Genomic DNA, 23,554 nt, shown 5'->3' on the forward strand with positions numbered 1-23,554 from the left:
CGAAGGAGCCTGATGGCAGAGCGCAAAGTGGCGCTTGGCAAAACGCGGGAAAATTCAAAATCAATATTCGTCGTTGTTTGCGTTGACTTGAAGAATATACTGTTGGTTGATTTATATGCCGTTCGGTAGAAATAGGGTTTATTGTGTAAAATAACTTATAACGTTACATTGAACATTAATAAATAATACATGTATGAGGCTACGTAGCATCAATGCACCTGCTGTGGCAATCAATGAATTCTTTTCACTTTGCCCACTACAATCATGCAGAAAAAAACAAAACTTCAGGCACGAATAAGCAGAATGAAAGGTTATTTTGGTATAGAATATATATTAGCTGAGTAATCAATGCAGCTTTTCATAAACGTCTAAGCGTAGAGCTAATGTAAGTAAATATTATTTTCTTAAATTGTAATACCTGTGTGTGTTAAAAGTACGTTATCAATTATGATGTAAAACTTTAAAAAAACGTAATTCAATGGTGAGAATAATTATAGAATAATTTCGTGATATAAAAATAGTGTGGGAGTTACGGAGCATTAATACGTTTGTTCCATGGCATCCTCCTTGTGTTTTGTAACCGCTAAATGCATAGCTCTAAGAAATTGCGATAAATTCGCGGTTTTGGTGCGTAGGTATAGACTGTGAGCAAGAAACGGTATTTTTCTCAATGCACGACCGCTTAATCCAACACTTTCACGGCTCAGTTCAAGCAGCCTCAGACTATGCCTTGTGGTAGAATTTTCCTCGTACCCATTTGCTTTCAAATGCGATATGTCAAGTATATCCTCATTTTCTATTATTTGTGCCTAAAACCAACAAGAAAGTAAATGTTTACATGGCTAGTCAATTAAAGACTATCGATGATTGCTGTGTGTTTGAAAATCGTTTATACATCTCAAGTTACCTTGGTCAGCTCTTTGATACACGATTGATAAATTTTGTAGATAGCAATTTCACTGGGGTGCCCTATGTATTGTTTGATGTCTGCTCGGTCTACAAAGGCCAAATCAATTGCCTCAGTCACGTTGCTGGTAGTCAAGATGAGAACATTCTGGTAACGTTTAATGTGGTCCAGCTGGGTGAGTAAGGCATTTACTACACGAATAGAATCGCTCGGCTCTGTTCCAGAGACTGAAGACTTTCGTGCATGTGCCAGAGACTCTACTTCATCGATCAATACGCAAACCAAGGCATCTGGATTTTCGAGTAACTGTTTCAGCTCACCGAACATCTTCATTACTAATTTTCCGCTCTAAAACGTGAAGAATTAATACTCAAATTAAGATTATTATCATTAATTATTGCAGATTTTAAGAAATGAAGATTATCTGCAAAAACAATATTAAAAAGTTGTCTAATGTTTACAACTGGGCAGCAAAAAATATGACCGTACCTCAGAAAACCACTTTGAAAACAAGCTATGGCTATTTATTTCTACCAGAGCAAAGTGAGAATATCGATCATTAAATCTGATTGCCAATTTCTGAGCCAAAGCTTTGCACAAGCTGGTTTTGCCAGTTCCTGGAGGTCCGTGCAAAAGTACAACACGATTCCAGCTTATAATGTTAGCATCTATCTGACGGTCGGAAAATAATATTGTAGTTTCAACAAAACTAAGTAACTGAAACATGAATGATAACGACTATTAAAATAAGGTAATTGAAATAGAAGACAACTCGTCAAAGACTAGGTTTCTATGTCGTCTCTTACATTTTCCTTTATGTCAGAATCATAATACAAACTTTCCCACAAGCCTTTAAAATCTAACGATGGTAAAACCCAGTGAGTAGCGACGGGTAATTCATCTGAGTTGTTGTCGCCATCACATATTGTTTCCATTGCCGGCTCTTCTTCTTGTAATCTATAAACGTGTAGTGCAAGTTCTATCCCATCATTTAAGCTTACATTCGTGCTCTGAAAGTTAATGTTATAAGTTAAATAATATCTGAGACTTTCTAAACAAGGAATGAAAAAATATAATTCTTCATACTTCGTTGATGCTGCGATAAAATGATATGCTTTCAACATGATCCCTCAATACATTGTTAGAGCAATGTTTCCCGATAATTGGTGAGCACAAGTCTAGTGTGTTCAACATTCTCAGCTCATCTTGTACTTCTTTGTTTATTTCCTCGACAGACAATAGACTTGAATGAAAAATTAAATTGATAAATAAGAGGCTTCATGTGCGTTTAAACAAGCAGTTCAAAGCATTCTATCATATCCACTCCAACGTCTCAAGACGGGAACAACAGAGCATCTCTAACTGCGTACTGAAATCGGTTCGTCTACGAGTCAGGCAAGAATGGGCATCGAAACATGCAAGTTACCTGTCAATCCGTTGACAGACCTCGATGTGTAGTACGTGACTCATATTTGTGATATGGGGCACGATAACTCGGTGGATGTGAATTGATCTGATTAACGTTACGACGGTTTAGACAGAATATTTGAATATCACGCTTCCGGTTTCTCACTTGTCCTTTCACCTGACAGCTGACTTATTCAATTTGTATTCTTTTTTCCGCACAACATGGCCGACACGTGCTCACGAAGTCGGGCGTTTTGAAGCGCCGAACGTTGGCGCCAATTTCAAGAACACCGATTGGCGATCTCTGTAGTGTTTCGAGTCATGTGGCGCCACTTCTTAGATGCCCCGGTGCGGGGTGGTGTGGGAGGGGGAGGGGAGTCTTCGATCATTCGAGTACACACGGAGTATTTCATCGAGATGAAAACTCATCGAGCGGCAAGAGCGCTCAGCCAATCATGGCGCAGAGCGAGAGAGATGGAGCGTACTTGGATTACCTTTAACCAGTCTCAATTCACGCCACATGCGAGTTTAGGATGCTACCACTATTCAAGGATCTCTATTGTCTCTGTGTATAAGCCCATGACGCGATGTAGAGCGGGAGGGGGAGTATCGTGAAGGGAGCAGGAGGTAAGAGGGCGCGACGCGACGAAACAAAGATGATCTTCGTGGTCAATAATAAACAAACGCACTATATTCTCGACCGAATTGGACAATTATTTGAATTAACGTGGGCTGTGACATGCAGACGGCGTTGTTCGGCCTGTTAAGAGCATAGTTAAGAGCCCAATGTAGACTGGCTGTCTTGATATAAGGCACCACCTATGCTCAAACTACGCGGACGCTACTTTATCGTAATTTTTGTAAATTACGAACCATCAGCATATCAACGGTCGAGTGTTTAAAGAAAAGTGGTCCGAAATGTAGCGCCGAGAAAGGCATAGTTCATTTTTAATTTGTAACGATATTGCATTTTACGTGAGATTTGGACATTTTTTTATTCGCATAACTAACAAGGATTAGGGAATAATGGACGAGGACGAAAAACGGCAACGCGCTTTGGAGGCTGGCCGGGAAATGGTTCGTACCCTAAACTTTTTTTGTATTTATAATTAGTACTGGTATTTTTAAACCTAATCTCGAGCCGTTAATTCATACGATTTCAAACCCAACTTTAGATCATTGGGGTGCAATTTATTCCGATTCTTACATCTAATCACAGTTTGTCAGTAAAGCAATTACCTCATATCCTAATCTCAATCATTTTTGTTTATCTTCGTTTTTCACATTTTTTATTACCCCACACCCAAAGCCTTGAGTCGCAGCATCTGCTCTGCCATTCGGTCTAATGTAGCGATATATATGACATTCAATATTCATTTGTTCTATATCTTATATTCACAATTCTCAGCTTGCTAAATACAAAGCGGAACGATTGTACAGTGCTCACAACAGTAGCGGTAATCAATCGGCTGAGCCGTCAGATGCAGAATCTTCACGCAACGAGGCCCAGGTGCGATCTACAGAAACACAGGGTGCTAACGTCAGTGTAAGTAATTCATTTGCCGTGAAGTATATAAGAAAATTTTTAATTGATCATATTTGTCAACAGTCGAGGCAGCTCATCTAATAATAATGATTTTATTTCTTATTTCTCTGCTGCAGTATGAAGTGCACCTGTAATCTGATTATCACTCTGATGAATGATATCAATTTTACCCCAATGAGACACACCTGTACAAATTTTTTGCCATGGCTCCTATACTCTGATCTTGTTGTATCAACCATTTGTAGTTTTATTTTGACGGGTTCATTATAAACAGAATTGAGACATGAATTGTGTGAATAACAATTTGTTTATTCAATGTTTAGTTCATGTATACAGATAGCTGTTCTTTTCAATAGTCTGTATATGAAAAAAGTTTATTTCGATTTCATTGAAATTCTAAAATTTTCATGAATTTTTGAATACACTTTTTCATCAATAATAATACACACGTGTAATCACTTCAATTTTATTAGTCATTCCAATATGACATTTTTTTATTGAAAAAAATGTGACAATTTAATATCAATAACTATAGTACTGGTGTCCAAAAATTGCATAAATTTGTGTATAACTTACTTTCAAGGCAATTGAAGTTAATATTAAAATATCTACAAATGATATTTCGGTATTAAGTCAGATTTCTACCTTTTACAGTAGTATTTTTTCTGAAAATTTGGCTGTCGATGGATGTCAAGCAGAAAAACTGAAATGACTGGGGTCGAAGGCCAGATAAATATTATGCAGAAAACTGTTAAAATGGGATTTTACTTTATTTTTTTAATTTTCTACAAAAACAGATGAACGTGTCATTGAGAGATTTAACTCATAGCAGTGTTAGTATGAGCGAAGGAGAGGGTGAAGGTGAATTGGAAGGAATGGCAGGAAGAGTAGCAGAGCTGGAAGAATTACTTGAAGGGAAAGAGGCGGTAGTGGAGGCTCTTAATGCTGAGATTGAAAATTTAAGGGGTGAAGCATCATCTCCAAATTCATCACAAAGTCGTGCTAGTAGTATTAATTATAAGGATCTTGTGCTAACTTATCACGCCAAGCTTCAAGAGTTTGAAAGAGCTGTCAATCAACGTGACAATCTCATTGAAGATTTAACCGCATCTCTGGAACAAACACTTTCAGCTAGAGACTATCTGTTGACTCAGGTAAATACCTTGAATGCAATGCAGTTGGAGCAGCGAACCACTCCAGTTGAAGACATCGAACCATTTCGTGTGAAAATTGAAAAATTAGAGAATGAGTTAGCGAATCAAAAAATGCTAACAGAGGAGTTTAAATTGCAAATGAATAAGTCCAACGAAGATAGGAAGAAGTTGGAAATGGAAAGTGAAACACAGAAGGCTGAAATAAACGACTACAAGCTTCAGATTAATCAGTTGAATGAAAGAATTCGCATCGGAGCAGCAGAAAACAATTTGAACATTACAGAAACATTAGAGCAGCAGAAACAATACGAAGCTCGTGTTGACAGAATTAAACGGGACATGCAAATAATTTTGGAGAAATTTACGACTGAAACTAAGGCAAATGCAGAAAAGCACCAAAATGAGTTGAAGGTAAGTTTATCCGAAATAGGTACTTTTTATGTATATTCTAAATATTTGAATCGTAAGGATTATTCATTAATGATCTTTGATTCCAGGAGTTGTCGTCATCTCATAGCAACGAATTGAGTCGGGTTAAGGAAGATTACAAAAAACAGTTAAAACTAGTGATAGAAGAAAATAGAACCTTGTCCGATCATTTAAACAGAGATTTGCCAGATCTTGAAACTAGACATGCTAAAGAACTATCTGTATTTCAAACACAGCTAACAACCTACAAAAAAACTGTTGAAGCATTGAAATTGGAGTTGGTTAACCACTCCGAAGCACAGAGAACAGCCCAGGCTGAAGTTGTATTGTACAAGTCCCGCGTTGAGGATCTTACCTTACAGATGGAGGCGAATCGTCGTCAGCATTCATTGAAGAGTAAGGCGGAAAAGGAAATGTTGCAGGAGCAAATAAAGCTGCATAAAATTCAGCTTGATGAAATAACTTCGAAATATGTGGCTGCTTCTAGTGTATTAGAATCCAAGGAGAGCATCGAACGATCTCTAGAGCAAGCTCTGACAAATGTAACCGTCCTGAAGCAGGATAATGAGGCACTAAAATTCAAATTGGATGATCTCTCAGCGAAATATTCGGCAGCGCAATCGCTCATAGAGAATAGCCAAGTTCACGAGAGATCTATGAGCAGCAAAATATTTGATTTGGAAAAATCATTGTCAAGATTCAGCGGAGTCAGCTTCAACACAGGAAGCGAGTTCAACGAAACCACCTACCAAACCTTCGACGAAGTCGCTTTACAGTTTCAAATGACGAAACAGAGATTGGAGGAAAAAGCATTGATGGAAAAGCAATTAGTTGAGAGGATCAATGGATTGGAAAATGATGTTTCCAAGACTACTGAAGACTTAGTACAGGCTAATGAGAGATTGGAGAAAACTACTCAAGAGTTGCATAAAGTCAATCAGGAGTTGGAAAAGACTAATCAGGTGAATCGGACGTATGAGAAACAGTTGAACGACTTGAAAAATTCCCAAGACAAAAGTAAGGGCAAGTTGGATCAAGTGGATGAGACAACTCCTGGTTCGACTGAACTTTTCCAAGGTTCGTTGTACTTTGGACAAGATGAGGAATCACCCAAGGAAATTACAGATTTGCCAAAGGGAGCGAAATCCGGCGAAGTGCAACTTTTGAAAGATAAAATTGAGTCGTTCGAACGAGAAAATAAAAACTTACAAAATCAGCTTGATCAATTAAAGAACGATAAACATGAATGCGCTAAAAAAATTATTGCGCTAAATGAAAAATTGAAAGAATCTGAGGAGGAGTCTGCCCAATTGAAGAAAGGACTTGCAGCTGCTTGGGAACAATGTGCAGAGGTTGAGGAAAAGCTGAATCAAACCTTGGCTGCCAACGAAAGTTGCCTTAACGAATCTGCACTGAATATCTCGATTCAGGACAGCAAATTGCCAGATCAATTGGAAACTATAAATGACTCTGCTCGGGCACAGGAAATATTAGATAAGATGGATGTCAAGTTGATTGAAAAAGGTGTGCAAGCAGAAGTGACTAATATTCAAGACTTGGAGAAAAAAATTGATGACTTGAACACGGAAAAAGCAGCCATTGTCAAAGAAAATGAAAACCTAATTAGGCTTCAGAGGAATTACGAAGAAGTAAGTGAGAAATTGGAGAAATTACAGCAAAATTTCGACAAACTTCAGCAAGAGAGACAGAGGTTAATTGAAGAAAATGAATATTTAACCAATAAGCAATCAAAAGAAGATATAAATAGTCTCCAATTGGAAATAGAAAAATTGACGAAAGAAAAGGAGTCACTTGTAAACGAAAAGATTGCCCTGATTAAGCAGAATGAAGGGTTGATAGAAGAACATGCCAAAGAAATGGATGAAATTAAAGCACAAACAGTAAACGATGTACAGAAATTGAAGTCGCTTTCGCTTGGGACGAGTGACAATGCATTGAGCTTGAGCGATTTGAAAGCCGAACTCGAGACTCGTCATTCCAAGGAAATGGAAGAACTAAGGACATACTTTGAGCAAAAGTGTTTACAGATGGAAAAACAGTATTCTGAAGAGGTATTCAGTCAGCAGTCAAAGAAAATGTCTGACAACGACAGCGAGATAGAAGAATTAACTGACGATCTGTACTTTGGCGGTGGTGGCGACTGTCTAAACGTTTTGGATGTTCCTGGGCGAAGTTCAAAGACAGATAGCGAACTTAAGAGCAAAATTGATTCTAATGAGGATGAGAATATCGCAAAATCAATGGCGGAAGGCTCAGAAAAAGTCGCCTCGATACAGCAGGAGCTGTTCTTGAAAGTTGAGGAACTTGAGAAACTGAAATCAGATTACGAGGAAAAGCTGGTTGAACAACAAAAACTGCATAACAGCATGGTGCAGAAGCTGTCGGAACGAACCGAAAAACGAGGACTAATCAAAGTGGTCAATCAGGTGAGACCAAATCCTTTTCCATAACATTATGCGCATATTATTTTGGCATGAACATGTGCGTTATAATATTTTTGGTGATGCATGTAGTACTTGCGTACGATCGAAATTTTGCAATCAGAATGGAATTTAATTACCTGCATACGAATTTGTAATTGCCGGTTTGTCAACAGTGGCCATTGTCAATTCAGTCGCTCATTTAATCGTGAGCGTTTCCCTCGATCAACCTTTGACATTTTGTTATCTACATTGATGCGAATATTTTTTATACCAGTGTCTTGGTAAGTCGTTAGTTACGAAGGCGTAACGCGAAGCTTAGTCTTTTAATCTAAATTATCGCAATTTGATTACCACAAAAAAGGTAAAAAGAAAATGAAAAACAGTAGTACAGTTCACTTGATTCGTGCCAACAGAACTTGGCGGCATATAAATCAACATTTTGAAAAGTTCGACTCATTTTAGTTTCAGTTATTTTCTCCAGTATGCATGCGGTCGATAACTTGGTATTTGAGTCTTATTCTTTTTGTGGGAATAATGTAACTTGTTTGCTTCAGGAATGGGTTGTCTAATAGTTGAACTCATTTTCATCATACAGTATGTGTATGTACCGTTAGATAGTAAATCCCATTCGTAACTAACATATGTGTTGTGTGGACCTGTGAACCTGCGCATGCAGCCATGTCAAACGGACTTGGATCCAATTGCTGTGGAAAGTGGCGAATTGACCGAATTGAGAGCTGCCTACAGTCACCAGTTAGAGGAACAGGTCGCGTTGGCCAAGCTTGACATCGTCAACGCACTCCAGGAACAGATTCAGGTAGCTTATTGCCACCTGCAACCGCTTTTGCACATTTCAGAAGTTAACGCTACTCCAGATTACCTCCGTAATATTTTGATCATTTCATATTTGTGTATTTAACCGAGGAAGGAAATAAAAATTTATAGCTGGCTGTTGTGATTATATCTACTAAGAATTATATTCAATCATTGCTCGTTCAATTCGTTTGAAAATTTCACCCACACAGCTAAACATCCAGAAAGATTAGTGGAGGATTATGGGTGACTCATTCGTTATTGACATTGACACAGTGACTCAAAATCACAATACAAATCGCCTATTCTTTGGTGGAAGGGATGCTTTTCAAACAAATACAAATACCTTTCATTTGAGTGCAATATTTTGATAGCGTGACATCGGCATTATGCAGGCATTGCTGTCAGCTGATGAAACAGATGCTCAGCAGAGTTGGCCTGCAGAACTGCTCGAGCTACGTGACAAATTCACTGATGGTTCTAAACGTGAAATCCAAGAACTCAAAGAGCAGCACATTGCTGAATTGGCCCGGCTTAAGGAAGAACACACGCGTCTTTTAAACCGAACTATCGAACGCCATGAAGACGAATTGACGAAAATTAAAGTGGCATCCAGAGGTGGTGGAAAAACGTGTTCAGAAGACGGAAATTTGAGTTCGGAAAATCTTCTGATTAGAGAAAGGTAATATTGACAATTTTATTGCTGTTGTGCATTTGTGATTTTGATCAGTGATTAATGAAATTTATCCATAATTTTTACAGGGACAATTTGCATAAGACCTGTTTGACACTGAAAAATCTTGTAACAGAGTTGATCAATTACTTTACAATGTGCGAAGAAGAGGTAAACAATACTCTAATATCTGAGGTACTGAAAACGCAGTTGTCAAAGTCCATGGAAATGAAAGACGATCAAGAAGAAACGTCGACGAAAGAAACTGGAGATAAAACTGAAGATTTCCAGAACACCACGTGCCCTGCGGAAAAACAGACTCCTTCTAAACCCACAGCTACAAAAATTAAAAGAGTTCATTTTGCGCCTAGGTATTCAGGCATCCAAACGCTGATGAACGACGATAATACCTTGTTCGAATTAATAGAAAGGGATAAAGACGTTACCCACGAGTTGAAAGTTGAGTTGGACAATTGTTTAGATCGACTAAAATCAGAGGCCGCCCAAATATTGGGAGTATCATCGACACCTGAAGAGTCTAAAATCGATATGCTTGCGAAGCAAGTTTTGTGGTCGAGCAAAGTGAACGAAGAGCTTGGTGTGAAATTCGAGGAGGCTGAAAATATGATATTCAACTATGAGCAAGAAAACGAACATCTGAAAGTGAAAATTCACGAGTTACAGCTCAAGTTAACTTCTATAGAAAACAAGAAAGAAATCATCAGCGAAGGTTATGGCGAACATGAGGAGTCGGGTGTCGACGTTACGACGGAGAATTTATCCCAACTTCAAGAAAGAGGTGATGTATTTGTTTCAAATACTTGGACGCTACCTCAGCATTTCCAATTCAATATCGCAGACAATATCAATTATTTAAAATATCATCTACTTTCAGTGAGAACTGTGATATCAAACGGAGGTGGCGAAAATTCCTACCTGTTGCAGTTAATCGAAGATTTGTGCAGACAAGGGGACAAAGCTGCAGATGAAGCGAAGAAGGAGAAAGAAGACTTGCAGTTGCAGGTAATAAAAATTTTATCCGACTGTGTTCAATTGCATGAAAATTGATTATACTTAGCAATAATTGGTATGTGTTGTTAAAAAAACTTTGGTTTATGTGCAAGATGAATGATTACCCGATTCTTAAGTTGTAGAATTGATATTGTTTTATTCTGTAAGTCCAAATCACGGAGAGTTTTCAATCAATTCTCTAAGATTGGTATAATCTTGTACACTTTTTACTCTCTGAACTCTGGTTTTTAAGATTGTTTAAATCTTATTGAATCCATTTTCAATGTTCGTGAAATTATATTCCAAAAGATAGAAAGAGAAAAAAAAAGAACTAATTCCTGGAGCAAAAATTAAACCCCTGTGACTTGGAAGGACAGATTTTTTGAGATTGATTTGCATTATGTTGTCTTGCCAGCAGGTATCTTTTGACCCTACTCCTCCCCCATACATTCACAGGGTTTGCTGCCGAAAGGTAAATCATAGAACTACTAATATTAATACGCATTTGCTGTAGTATCCATAAAGTTTTGCTATTACCCTCTAATTCGAAATTAAAAATTCGTTTGTCATCATCACATACACGGTCATTTAATATTGCTATATAGAACGCTTGTATATCGGATTTTTTATATCTTTGTACAGCTTTGTTGAAACACTAAAAATATGAAAATGCTTATGTGACAATCACATGGGACATAATTGTTGAATTTTCAAGTAACAGACGATGTGGTTACAATGAATTTACGTTATTACGGCCTCAAAAAATCATTTGTTCACCTTCTTATAATTCTGTGCTATTTTCCTAAATCCCGACTGAAATTATTACTAAACATCCTTGCCTGGTTATATGATTGCATGGTGGAATGGGTGGTTGTTATCTAGTTTGTAATTGAGTGTTTTTTTTTTCTTTTTTTTTGGTTCTGAATTTTTGTAAGATTCGGTTTTTTTTTTTTTTTTTTTCCATTTTCAAATTCCCCAACACTCTCTGCAATGTATCACTGAAATAATGACCTGCTTTGGGTGGTTTCATTTTGGAAAAATCTGCTACGCTGCTTTATTAATTGTAGGGTCCGATCATTAATACAATTTTTTATTAGATCAGTTTAAAAACTGGCAGAATTAATGATTTTAATCTTAATTAATTCTGCTCACTTACTTATAAATTTTCACGGACTGGTACTTCAATTCATTCTTTCAATGTAAGATTGATTACAATATTTTGTTAAAAAGTAATTAGCATGAATCCATTTTTCTTTTCATCTAGCAGCAAATTAATGAATACTAAAATTTTTTAATGGAATATGTTTATGACAATAGCTTATTAATCACTGCATTTGTATGTATTTTTCAAAGTGATTAAAATGATCCGTAAATCTGATGTTTAGATTGAAGCAGCGGATAAACAGTTGCGTGCTACGCGTAAGTTCCTTGAGGAACAAGCCGGCGAACGAGAAGCTGAAAGAGACGAAGCAGCTCGTAAAATTGAAGTGCTTATTGAGCAGCTTAGAGAAAAGGATCGCGAAAAGGAACGTGATCAACGTATCACCTCAGAGGTAAGTCTTACAATATACATAGTAATGATAGAAATATTTATTTTGGATTCGTTGAAACTGTGCATATTCTTGCCATCTTACGATTAAATAAATATGTACATATTTAATTAATTAATAATAATAATTTTGGTGGTTAGATTTGTTGTGCAGGTTTTGGCTAGCCTAACGATTATTGCAGATGTAATATCACTTTTTCATTAATATATTGTTTAATAATAAATATCATATACATATGTATAAGTATATTATTATAGAAAAGCTTGTAACACGCATCGCCGCATCGTATTTTAAATAACACACGTTTTTGTCATTGTGGTACACATCTATTATTACTTAAATCACGTTTTTCTGCACTGTGGTTTTGGTTTCTCTGTTTGTCACGCAAAGCAGTCTTCGCTATCGCCTGTACCACCATCAACTTATGCAGTCACCCACGTGCTTCGTCCAACTGACATCGAAGCAACCGTGAGTGTTTACTTATCTTTAACAATCAGAATTTCACATCTCTATACAAATACGAATCGCTCAATTATTGCTTGCCAATAATGAAAGTCTGTGCGAATTTCTCCCTTTTTTTTTTACAATTTTACCCGTACTTTCATGTTCTAAATTTTTCATACAAGTTTCGTACTCGTAATCAAACATGGTATTGCGGGTCTGTGTTCGAATAACTAAAATTTATCCGTAAACAAATTAACACAGGCTATGGAAAATGATAAGAGTTCATAATCTAAACGTTGTAAGTAGTTTATTACTTTTCCATCCGTCTTATTTTATTAGTACCCCAAATACATTCTAGAAAATTAATCACTCATCTTTTTTTCCACTGCTGTTGTCATTAATTCTATTTTTTTCAATGTGAATACACTTTATTTGTCACATTTAATATAACTCCATAACCAGAATCTTAATTTCACCATGTAAATTTGTACACATCCCTTAATTCTAGTCGTGGAATTAATAGAAATGACAGTCAGCATTAATAAGTATTAATACTGTAGTGATTAAAAATAAAATAATATTAAAATAGTAATAACATAATTTTCGTGTGCCTTAAATATCTCATAAAAAGCTTAAATATGGTAAAATATGTCACCGTTTGCATGCCCATGTAAATATCACTTTAAAAACATAGATCGATTACGGGAAATATAGGTGGAAGCTCTTGAATCCCAGATGCACGAGATGTCTTCTATGATGTCCGAGGCTGAGGCGCGAAAGTCTGAGGTTGAGAGCGAATTGAAGGCAGCTATTGACAAGATATGGGTATTGCGAGATATTATCACTGACTTGGAACAGCAGGTTCAAGCAAAAACGGAGCGTGAAGATGCTCTGCAGACCCAGATCAATCAGATGGAAGAATTGATTAATGTACAAACTAAAAATCAACAGGAACTTGCCCAAGAATTAGACGCGATTAAAATGGGCAGCGAGAATGTTCATTTGAATGAGCACATCGATCATCTTCAAGTAAGTTTTATTTCAGCGATCGACAACGATAAGTAGAAAATGTGTATTGAATCAACTTGCTTTTAGGAGGAACTTAGAAAGCACAAATTGAGCACCGAACACTTCGACGTTAATTCGTTGGCTATGAAACAGATCAAATTGGAATTACGCGATATGGACGTACAATTGGACAAGAGAATAAAAGATCTGGAAGCACTGCATATGTGCGGTTCTAACTTGAGCCTAAGCCAGCCCAGCGAGGACGTGTCTGTTAGAGAACAGATTGATGCTTCTCGATGCCCAACGCCAGACGATCCTCAATCGCCTCCTACCTTGCCGCTCGATCATATTCTTAAACTGAAAGAAAAAATGATAAAACACGGTAGAGCCGAAGAGGTCGCCTTCAGGAGAATTAAGGACCTGGAAATGCAGATGACGGCTCTGAAAAATCAGAACGAAGTTAGTCCCTCAATCAGCTATAACTTGTTATATGGAATCGCTTGCGAAACGTACAGAGCTGTAATTATGAATAATTTTCAGGAACTACAGGCTGAGCAAGAAATATTACAGCAAACTAATTCAGAACAATTGTTCCAAATTGAAGCTATGCGTGGTCGATTGGAACAGCAGAAACAGAGTGCTCCTTTTGCTCAGAGACAGGCTACTTCACGCTTGGAATTACAGTTACATGAAGTGAACGCCAAAGTTCACTCCTTGGAACGCGAAGTAGCTGATAAGGATTTACAGGTAAAAAAGTATTGCCACTTTATATAGATCAGATATTTCAATTTATCCCAAATTTAAGAAATACGAAACGAATCTGAATAAACTTCGTTATTGGAAAGTCTGTTTTAGACACGCAACTTGTTAAGAATTACTGTTGTAGTATAATATCGTAAATTTTAATTCATCAGATAAAAGATACTGAAATGCGATTGGAGAGAGCGAATAAATTGTTGCTTGAAAAAGAAGGTGAGATTGCAAGCGTTGTTCAAGTTGAGAACAATACTATTCAGAAGCTTCGAGATCGTCTAGAAGTCATTGAAGGAGAGAAAAAATTGTTGGAGGTAATTTTAATTTATTTTATCTTGTGTCAACTTAACGTTGAGCATCTTTACTTCACATCAAACACTTCCTTATGGTCAATACGAAATTCATCTTCATCGTATCGTCATGTCAACTAAAAGTTGATTTTTGTTTCCAGGAAAAAGTTGGATCACAGGAGCGAGTTCAGCAAGAGTTACCACAGTTGCTTGACTCGATGCTGGAGGATAAAAATGAGGAAATTGATCACCTCAAAGATCAACTATCTAAAAAGGAAAAACAATTAGAAATATACTTGTCGTTGAATTTGGATGAAAGTCAGTTGAAAGAATTGATGAAGCAAGCTGAGCCAAAGAATAGCGCTCGTACATTGAGCGATATTCTTTCAATTAATTCAGAGTGCGAAGAATTCCCAGAAGCTATCAGAGAACATGTTAATCTGACGCAAACCTTGCCATACAATATTTCCAATTTACGAACTGCTGGTGATGCTAGCCAGTTGAAATACGTCAGCCAGATATCCCCGATGGTTATGATTGAGCAGAACAAAACTAGCGCTGATGTTCCTCGACTGGAGTTACACTCCCAGTCTCGTAGCTTGTCAGAAAGTTGTATACCTCGTTCTCATAGCTCGACCGGTGTTGAATTAGTTCGCAGTGTATCCGAATCTAAGTCGCCGACAAATGAGGAAAATGATGGTTCGAACCACGAGAATCTGAGATCTCGTAACGTCATAGAGAACGAAGCAAATGATGAAAATCTCTCGGTGGAACGATTGTCCATGGAAACTGGTGAGTCTGGTGTATTCAAGGAGGGCGAAACCTCGGCTGAGGGAATAAACGAAAGTGCTAATCAGTGTCCAAGACATGGGAATAGATCAATCGAGTCGCTGAGTCCACGCAAATCCGGTGAAGAGTCAAATCAGAGACTTATTCAAGACATGGAGAATCAATTAAGGAAAGTGAAAGAAGAACTCGAAATTAAGTCAAAGAAATTGACAGAACGAGAAACGGAACTGAACACCATGCAACATGATCTGCTTGAGCTGCGTACGGAATTGAAAGAAACTATAGAAACCCTGACGTGGGATAAATTTTTCTACAAAGAACAGTTTGAATTGATTCAAGCTTCGGAAAGTAAAATAAAGAGTGACTTGTTGGAAGTTGAAAATAATCTCAAGTTTAAGACAGAGGAACTCATCGAATACAAGGGTAAAATGCAGACAAACGAGAAAATTATCACCGAGCTGAAAAAGGAAAATTCAAGGATGATTGAAGAGTTTGATGAGAAATTAAAGACACAACTCAAGAAGATTGATGTTACCTTGCAGGAAAAAGCTCAAGAGTTGAAAAACTTGAAGGAAATTATTTTCGAGAAAGATATTACCATTGAAACACTTGGGACTCGTAACATTGAGATAGAAAATGAAAACAAACAGTTGTACGAGTACAAAACTAGGTTTGAAACTTGCAGAGAAGAACTATCCAACTGTCAGATCGAAGTTCAAAGATTAACCGAAGGATTAAACAACAGAGATTTGCTTATAAGAAGACTGGAAGATATGGCGAGACGATCAAGCCTCTCTGGTGCTTCTTCACCCAGTGAAAATAAAGACCAAGAAATTCATCATCTGCAAGAGCACCTTAAGGAAAAAGATAAAGTTATCAGACAGATGAGTGACGACAGTAAAAGTTTGCAAAGAGCTTTGGAAACAATACAGAATAAAATGAAGGAGTCCGGAAATGTTGTTGAATTAAGAAAGAAATTGAAAGATGAAAGAAAAATGAATATGGAACTAAAGGAGGTTGTTGTAAAACTACAGGAAGAACTCGAACATTTTAGAATTGCCTCACATCGTAAGTAAATTAACTACTTGTTGGACAAATTATTCTTTTACTTGTACAGAAACAAATAGGTTTCACTTTTGTTATGCTGCTAAACATTAGTATTTAATGTTACAGAAGCATCTGAAGACGAGGGCGATATAGAGGACATGGTTCAAAGAGAATTACAGGTGTCTGCTCGGCTAGACAAACAAATAATGAGCGCTATTGAGAGTGAGACAGAAGAGAGTGGTGGAACCAAAAGGCGAATTGAAAGACACGCTTGCAACTCCTTGGATATAGAGCCGGTTGATCAGGCCAAGCAAGAAAAAATCGCTCAAAAATATAACGACGTCCGTTTAAAACTTAAACAAGCCAACAAATCAAACGAGGAACTAACTAAGTTGAAAGACGATTTAGAAATCGTGGTTGATATGCTTAAATCCCAAGTTACAGAGTATGAAAATCGTATCTTACAAATAAAGTGAGTCAAATTCGGTGAGACTGAAACTTACATGAATATGAAAAACAAATAACAATTGCCAAAAACCTATTTCCATTTCAGAGCTGACTTGGAAGAAGAGTCTGGAACGGTAACAAAACTGAACGAAGAACTTGCGAAAGAAAAAGACATGAGTCGACATTTGAGAATACGATACGAAAGAGAACAAACCGCTAATCACCAGGCTCAGAAGCACGATTCGGAATTGATCACGGTTAGTATAATATATATAAATATTTTTATATATATTTTAATGTTATATTGATTTTTTAATAAACAAAACTCATCTCTAGACGTTAAGAATGAAGATAGAGGCGTCACTGGATGCAGAAGAAAAATTACGCTCGCAGTTATCGGATATCAGACGTGATCATAAGAGAATAGAAACGGAATTGAATACTGTGAAAGAAAAGTTGAAGAATCAGAAGGTGGCTGACACAGTTGGTCTCAAAGAGCAGTACCTTCAAGAAATGATTGAAGCAGAGCAGAAAAAATACGTCACTGTTGCCGAAAAGTGTGAAAAAGAAGAAAGGAAGAACGTCGAACTGGCCGACAGTATACGAAGAATAGTAAATGAGAAAAGTAAATATGAAAGGGAACTCGAAATGCTGAATGATGATAGAGAAAAGTTGGCTAGTAAACTCGCTTTGGTCGAGGGAATCAAAGAACATCTTGAAACAGACTTGAAAAGGACTAGAGATGAGTTGAAAGCAAGAGAAGGGGAATGTGAGTGGCTACAGAAGAGAATCGATACAATCACTGAAGCTGAAGCAAAGAGACAGCAACAAAGAACTGACGAACACAACGAATTGAAGAGCCTCAGGCGAGAAGTTGCCAATGCGCGAGAAGTTATGGTGAGTGAGCCAAAATTTAAAAATAATCTTACTCTGTAAGAACGGGTATTAACGATTCATCCGCATGTAGTATTTCTCTGTTTTGTACGTTCATTCAAAGGATTATCAAAACAGAAAAAAAAATATTTCCATTTTGGAAAATTTCATATTTTTAGGTCGATCTGGAAGCGGACATGTCTCATTTGAAGAAACAATTGGCCAAGTCTCACGAAAAACAAGAGCAATACATTCAATGCATTGAAACACAGCGAGTCACTTTAGCTGATTTAATGAAAAAGTTAACTTCAGCACAAGATGAAGAAAAAAGACTGAAAGATGTAATTAATGATATGCAAAATGACCTGCAAATGAGTGTAAAAAGAGAACTAGAGCTTACCAGTGAATTACAGAGGGAGAGACTTTGTGGCGAGAAAAACGTACCGGTTAAATTTGTACAAAAGATTCAGGTAAGATATTTATACCTATGGTAACTCTGAGTCGATATCATTAAACGGAGTCTTATAAAGAATTTTCATTGTATGATTTCAGGATTTGAACGAGAGTCTGCAGAAGCATTTAAACGAGAAAAGTATCCTCCATGACAAACTAGCAAGAGCTCGAGAAGACAAAGAGCAGCTATTAGCTCGAGTAAGAATTTTGGAACAGAATCAATCGACGAATACCGCAGGTGCCATGAGCGGAGAAATGGTGGAAAAGGTTTGTCGACAATCGCCTTTTTTGCGTTCGGGAAATGGACAGCCGGTTTGCTGCACATGTCTATAACGCTTCTTTTTCTTCCCAGCTTCAACACTTTTACGGAAAATTCCTACGAACTGATAGCCGTCGAAAAGCGTTGGCATACCAGAAGCGTTATCTGCTCTGCGTAGTGGGCGGATATCAGCTTTCGGAGGAAAATACTCTCTCCGTTCTCGCTCAGCTGACGTTAGTACAGCGGGAGCACACCACAAATCGTAACAATAAGAAATCACCAAGGGTGAGATTCAGATGCGCAGCCCTGGCGATAATCAGTATCCGCAGAATGAAGTGGCTGATCGGACGGTGGCGAACGGGGAGAAGAATTGGCGCTAATGCGGTTCTCGGTAATCCTGACCAGTCGTTTATCATGTTGCGAAAAAAATCGTCAAACAATCATTCACCGCCTGTTCGAGACAGGCCGTCCAACCTGTGAGTGGCGGGTTAATTTCTTTCCATTTAAATTCTGCTTCGAATGATCGAATGGTATCAAATAAAGTTTTTTGTAACTTTGTAGGAGGGACGGCGGTCTCGGAGGTTTCCCACTTGAGCACTTCATAGATCGTTTTGTAAGTATTGAAAAGAAGATGGACCATGCTTTGATAGACGTCGGTCAGCTGACCTCGGACTAACAAGAGTTGTCTAACTTTATGCTCACTACCTCAACGTTTTCTTCTTTATCAAGTACAAAGTACCAGTTGTTATTGTATTACGTGTATAACATTGGATTAATTGTGCATCGCACAAATGTCACAACGCAGCCATGCCCACGTATGGCTTGTATGGGATTGCATTCTTCGTCTGAGGGCAGGTTACATTACTTTCGGTTGTTTCTCTGCGTTGGACGGAAATGTCGAGAAAAGAACTGGGCATTCGAACAAGTTTTTTTTAGGTTGTAAATGTAGCTCCATATTCGATTAATTAATTAAGCTGAATGTGTACATACAATGTTTGATATGAAAAATAAGTTCGAAACGTTTTGACTGTTTGCTACTATTATTACTATTAGTCATAAGGTTTTAGTGATAAAAATTTTGTTTGTTCTAATTTTTTTTGTCTGTTTTTTTTTTAAGTGATTGTCGGACAGGTTTGTTTTATTATGGTGTTTTAGAATTTTATGTTTTGTCAGATATCGCGGCCTTCTCCATATCCGGTGGATCACATTGTTTCACTATATACAAATATTAATTTCTAGTGTGTAACATGACCAAAGGATTATCAAGTTTTATGTAATATGTAGCTTTGATGGTAGAAACATGTGCCTTGTACATTGTATTATATATTTATTAAATGCCTGTTTTTATATTATATATGAATAAAACGTTACCACGCCATCGCAATCTGCAATTTACTATAAAAATTATTTACATTTAATTGAAAATTTTAGCGAACTGAGGAAACGCTGTTAACAGTATTCAATGCGAACGTACTGTTGCTGGTAACTTAACTACTGAGAATTGGCATATTTTGTGTAATAAAGAATTAATATTTTTAACAATGTTTTTTTTTAATATATGTATATATAGGTATATAATCTTATAGAATATACATCAAAACAAGATATATTATATATTGTATCTACTTTGCACACCTAAGGTACTCGACAAGCATAGAATCATGTAAGCTTTTTCATAAATTTAATAGAAATTCATTCAACAATCGTGGGTATTGAAAACTATGCGAAAACTAATGTCGATTTATACATTATACATGTATCTGAACATTAAATCTTTCGCTTTAATAATAAACATTGAATTCAGAAAATATTTTTCCAGTTTCGAATGCGCGAAGAAGACTAAACGCAATTTGATCCAATTACAATGATAAATTATCATTGACTGATCTCTAGCAATATTCAAAATTTACATGTACATATATTTGTCGCTTTTCTGAGTATTATATACATATATACATCAGGTATGATAAAAAATATATTACGGCCATCTAAAGCTATTCACCTATTTAACGTTTTTTTTCAAATACACTAATATATGCTAGAAGACTATTTGTTAAGGCTTTCTTGGATAGACTTTATTGTGTTGTGTGTAAACTTGTGACTTAAACAACTTCAACATATACGATCATTTGTTAGTTACTATAAAATATTCTATGAAGTTTTGCATAAGATTTGAGGTATATGTAATATGATCAAACCAGCGGAGACAATCTAATACTTGATTGGTACAAATTTGTCATACTATAAACTTTACTTGGGTTTTGTCAGAATTGGAGCCTATACACTTTTAATTCGAAACGCAAAACAAGCTCTAGTTGAGTGAATTTTTATCAACGTGTGCAAGTTGGTTGTTTAACACAACTTTCTTCACCCATTATAATCATGGCCTAGATATACTGTACAAATCTTTTGGACCGCAAGAGATTACGAAATTTAAGAATTGGCTTAGTTCGGTTTGGACTTAATTCAAAGGGATGAGATTCGCACCTTTTTATCAATATAAAATTGTTTTGTAACGTTTTCCTCCCAAAAAGCAGAGCTAAGTAAAACAAACACCAGTTTTTTTTCTCATATGAAAGAATTTAAGTATATTGTCATTGGAAGCTCTCAATATCCATTAAATTATTTCAAGTACAACTTTTGTAAACACGAAAATTTTCTTGATATTTTAAGAATTGCACAACACAACCCACTGCTTGTGTTCATGAGAAAATACTGGTATAAATTGTACTCATCTTCAGTCCAGTGTCACTAAAAAAGTCAATTCTGTTACAGCAAAGGCAGAGAATCACCCCTCAAACTGAGCGGTTACCCATGTTTTCGTATAGAACATGCATCTTTGAAATTAGTGGCATTAAATGGTGCAAAATAGTCGTCGTGTAATTGTCTGATGATAGCTTCAATCGGACAAAGTTTAGTTTCTGCTTTGATTTTATCAGTTTTATCTGGCCGATTATGAACATTAACACTGAAATAGTTTACGTTTTTGCAGAACGGTATATCCTGGGTAAAATCCTTGCCATTAATGACGACCCGAAAGTAGAAATCGCTCGCTATGTGATTCTCATTCTTCGGATTCATTTTGTACACCTCAATAATGAATCGAGAGGCGTAATGCGACATAGAAAATCGATCGGTGACCAAGCCGAGTGCCGTTGCAAGGTATTCCAAGGTCTTGTCATGTCCCGAATACAAGACTACTTTCGGTTTAGCATCGGAGACGATTCGCAGCATGTGAGACACGATGTCCCTCAGTAAACCATAGGCTCGTAATAAACCGTACTTTCTTTGGCTCCTGCTCTTTGCATGCTGCTTTGCCTCCCATTCCGTATATGCAAAAAGACTCGTGACATGTTCTGTTTTAACGCAAAATTGTTGTACTTCTAGGTCTATACATGGCAGTGGCGCGTTGTGGCAGACATAAGTGAGCAGAGCATCCCTCAGTGAATTTGGATCGGTGCTTTGAGCCTGCTCAGGCATTTCGAAGACAACGTTACCAGCCTGCTTAATGAGGTTTGCCACTGCAGGATGAGACCTCAGATGTTCAGCCATTTCCTTTGAGTGCTGTTTGCTGAATTTATCAGCGGCAGAACAGGCGCAGTCTGTATTGCAGAAGGTGAGACTTTGGCTCTCTTGCAAATTGATTTTGGCAAGGTTGCCAAAATTGTCATACTCCAGAAACGTGTAGAGCAGGGCTACCGCGCTTTGCACTGTTCTCCTGTATCTTGTACTGTAAACTATGACGTCTTTCGAACTTAACGTGCCATTGTTCAAGTTCAGTTTGTTGTAGTAAATATTCCTCAGCAGCAATCCAGTTTTGAGCAGTTGGTTTACACCCAAACCGGTCAACTGAGCTAGTTTACATTCCTTCGAATCTGCCGGGAGCATAGGAAACCCATGAAAAGGTCCCAGAAACTGTGTCCATGCTGTTCTCGAGTAGCTTGATACATTTTGCAGGAAACTTTGGTAAGCCAAGTAAACACTTTCCATCTCGGAACTACCGCCGAAGTCCTTTGCACAGTTCACTGTTGTGATATTCCGCACGTGAGTCAGGGGACCTCTGTCTCCATGTCTAATGAATACCAGAATACCTTCCAGAGTCAGGTTGCCATCAACTTTTCCTGTTAAGCAAGAGAAATACATTTGTTAATCAAGTGCAGTTATTTGTAGAACATCAAAGTCTGGATTGTTGCAGTACGTCAGTTGTAACGTCTCTTTAAATGGTATAGATACGAGAATAGATGAAATTTGATACACCAGAGATGATTAGCTGGTGTGAAATGTGAAAGTGGTGCTGAATTGAAAACAAGGTATAGATTTTGTACGTGTGCCAGCGTGTATTTGTACATTTGAATATAAATTGACATTATACTCAAGGTGATAGTAAAACTTTACCTTCAGCTCCGGAATTGATATCATCGGGTGAATTGCAGAATCTGAATATCTTTTTGGTTTTCAGATCGAGCTTGAGGTTCCTTGGAAATTCCCTGAGGGAAATATCGCTCGGAGGACGTCTACCCTGGGTGTAAGTTTTCTCGTCGACTCCGATGTATTTGTACATACCTGGAGAACGAACTAGGATTACCGACGAATAAAACAAGCGTAGCCGCGGCAAAGGTGCGTTGGAATTAAGTTGAACAAATATAATGGACATGAGATACCATGATTACGAAAAATGATTTACTAGAGAATCGATTATGAAACGTGTCCGTGGTCCTCACCAGCGACCAAAAGGAAGATCCATACGCTGAGTATCACGTAACAATAGAACGCTCGATGCTGATAAGAGAGCCGTAGCATTTCCGGCAGCATCTTAGGACGTTCTTCGGAGGTGGAGAATCAGCGGAACGGCGAAATCGCGGTTCGTGGTGGAGGTCCAGGGAGCGATCAGGCGTTGGGATCAGGACCGGCAGCGATAAACGCATCGTTGCGTGCTTCGCCCCGTCTGCATACGATGATACGCGTTAGCCGCGCTCGTCTCGACGAGAGTGATACAAATTTCGTTCCGCAGCCATTTTCGCCGACGAGTTTTATGCGACGTCTGACGCGACGACGATGGCGCCGCGCGTCGAACGGCCACTCCAAGAGCCCGCGGCTTTTACACGGGCGTGAAAATGGACTTCTCGACACTCGCACGGATTCTTCTTTATTTGGAAGGGGTTGCGGCCGCCGAGCGACCCTCGATTCGGCGCATGCGTTCTCCGTTCCCTCAATCCTCGTAGCCCACGAGACACCTGAAATTCCAATTTCTCGATTG

At 37.7% G+C, this 23,554-nt stretch overlaps 3 protein-coding genes across 11 annotated transcripts; 1 reads left to right on the forward strand and 2 right to left on the reverse strand.

The window, feature by feature from the left end:
* Window positions 1-121: 121 nt before the first annotated feature.
* Window positions 122-2,906, reverse strand: pch2 (pachytene checkpoint 2 protein). 2 transcript variants are annotated; one of them, XM_046637408.2, is made up of 6 exons: window positions 2,334-2,904; window positions 1,994-2,150; window positions 1,714-1,917; window positions 1,397-1,624; window positions 908-1,255; window positions 122-809 (listed from the first exon to the last, which is right to left on the reverse strand). In XM_046637408.2, exons 1-6 carry the CDS (start codon window positions 2,375-2,377, stop codon window positions 540-542), a joined length of 1,251 nt encoding a protein of 416 aa, XP_046493364.1. In that variant the 5' UTR covers window positions 2,378-2,904; the 3' UTR covers window positions 122-539. The 2 variants fall into 2 exon arrangements, with proteins under 2 accessions (XP_046493364.1, XP_046493365.1); XM_046637409.2 differs by lacking the exon at window positions 1,397-1,624 and having other exon boundaries at window positions 2,334-2,906.
* On the forward strand, window positions 2,854-19,885 carry LOC124225020 (golgin subfamily A member 4). 8 transcript variants are annotated; one of them, XM_046637391.2, is made up of 23 exons: window positions 2,854-3,391; window positions 3,723-3,860; window positions 4,658-5,425; window positions 5,512-7,890; window positions 8,564-8,704; window positions 9,075-9,382; window positions 9,463-10,172; window positions 10,269-10,396; window positions 10,800-10,856; window positions 11,770-11,937; window positions 12,325-12,402; window positions 13,093-13,407; window positions 13,474-13,845; window positions 13,927-14,133; window positions 14,301-14,453; window positions 14,591-16,286; window positions 16,392-16,737; window positions 16,819-16,969; window positions 17,049-17,609; window positions 17,765-18,055; window positions 18,138-18,305; window positions 18,391-18,773; window positions 18,859-19,885. In XM_046637391.2, exons 1-23 carry the CDS (start codon window positions 3,341-3,343, stop codon window positions 18,971-18,973), a joined length of 9,684 nt encoding a protein of 3,227 aa, XP_046493347.1. In that variant the 5' UTR covers window positions 2,854-3,340; the 3' UTR covers window positions 18,974-19,885. The 8 variants fall into 8 exon arrangements, with proteins under 8 accessions (XP_046493347.1, XP_046493348.1, XP_046493349.1 ...); XM_046637392.2 differs by having other exon boundaries at window positions 12,328-12,402; XM_046637393.2 differs by having other exon boundaries at window positions 10,803-10,856.
* Window positions 19,336-23,441, reverse strand: LOC124225023 (2-phosphoxylose phosphatase 1). Its single transcript, XM_046637405.2, has 3 exons — window positions 23,019-23,441; window positions 22,693-22,860; window positions 19,336-22,418 (listed from the first exon to the last, which is right to left on the reverse strand). The coding sequence occupies exons 1-3, from the start codon at window positions 23,107-23,109 to the stop codon at window positions 21,106-21,108; spliced, it is 1,572 nt and encodes a 523-aa protein (XP_046493361.1). The 5' UTR covers window positions 23,110-23,441; the 3' UTR covers window positions 19,336-21,105.
* Between the last annotated feature and the right edge of the window lie 113 nt (window positions 23,442-23,554).

Source organism: Neodiprion pinetum, chromosome 1, assembly GCF_021155775.2.
Source record: "Neodiprion pinetum isolate iyNeoPine1 chromosome 1, iyNeoPine1.2, whole genome shotgun sequence".
Lineage (NCBI taxonomy): Eukaryota > Metazoa > Arthropoda > Insecta > Hymenoptera > Diprionidae > Neodiprion > Neodiprion pinetum.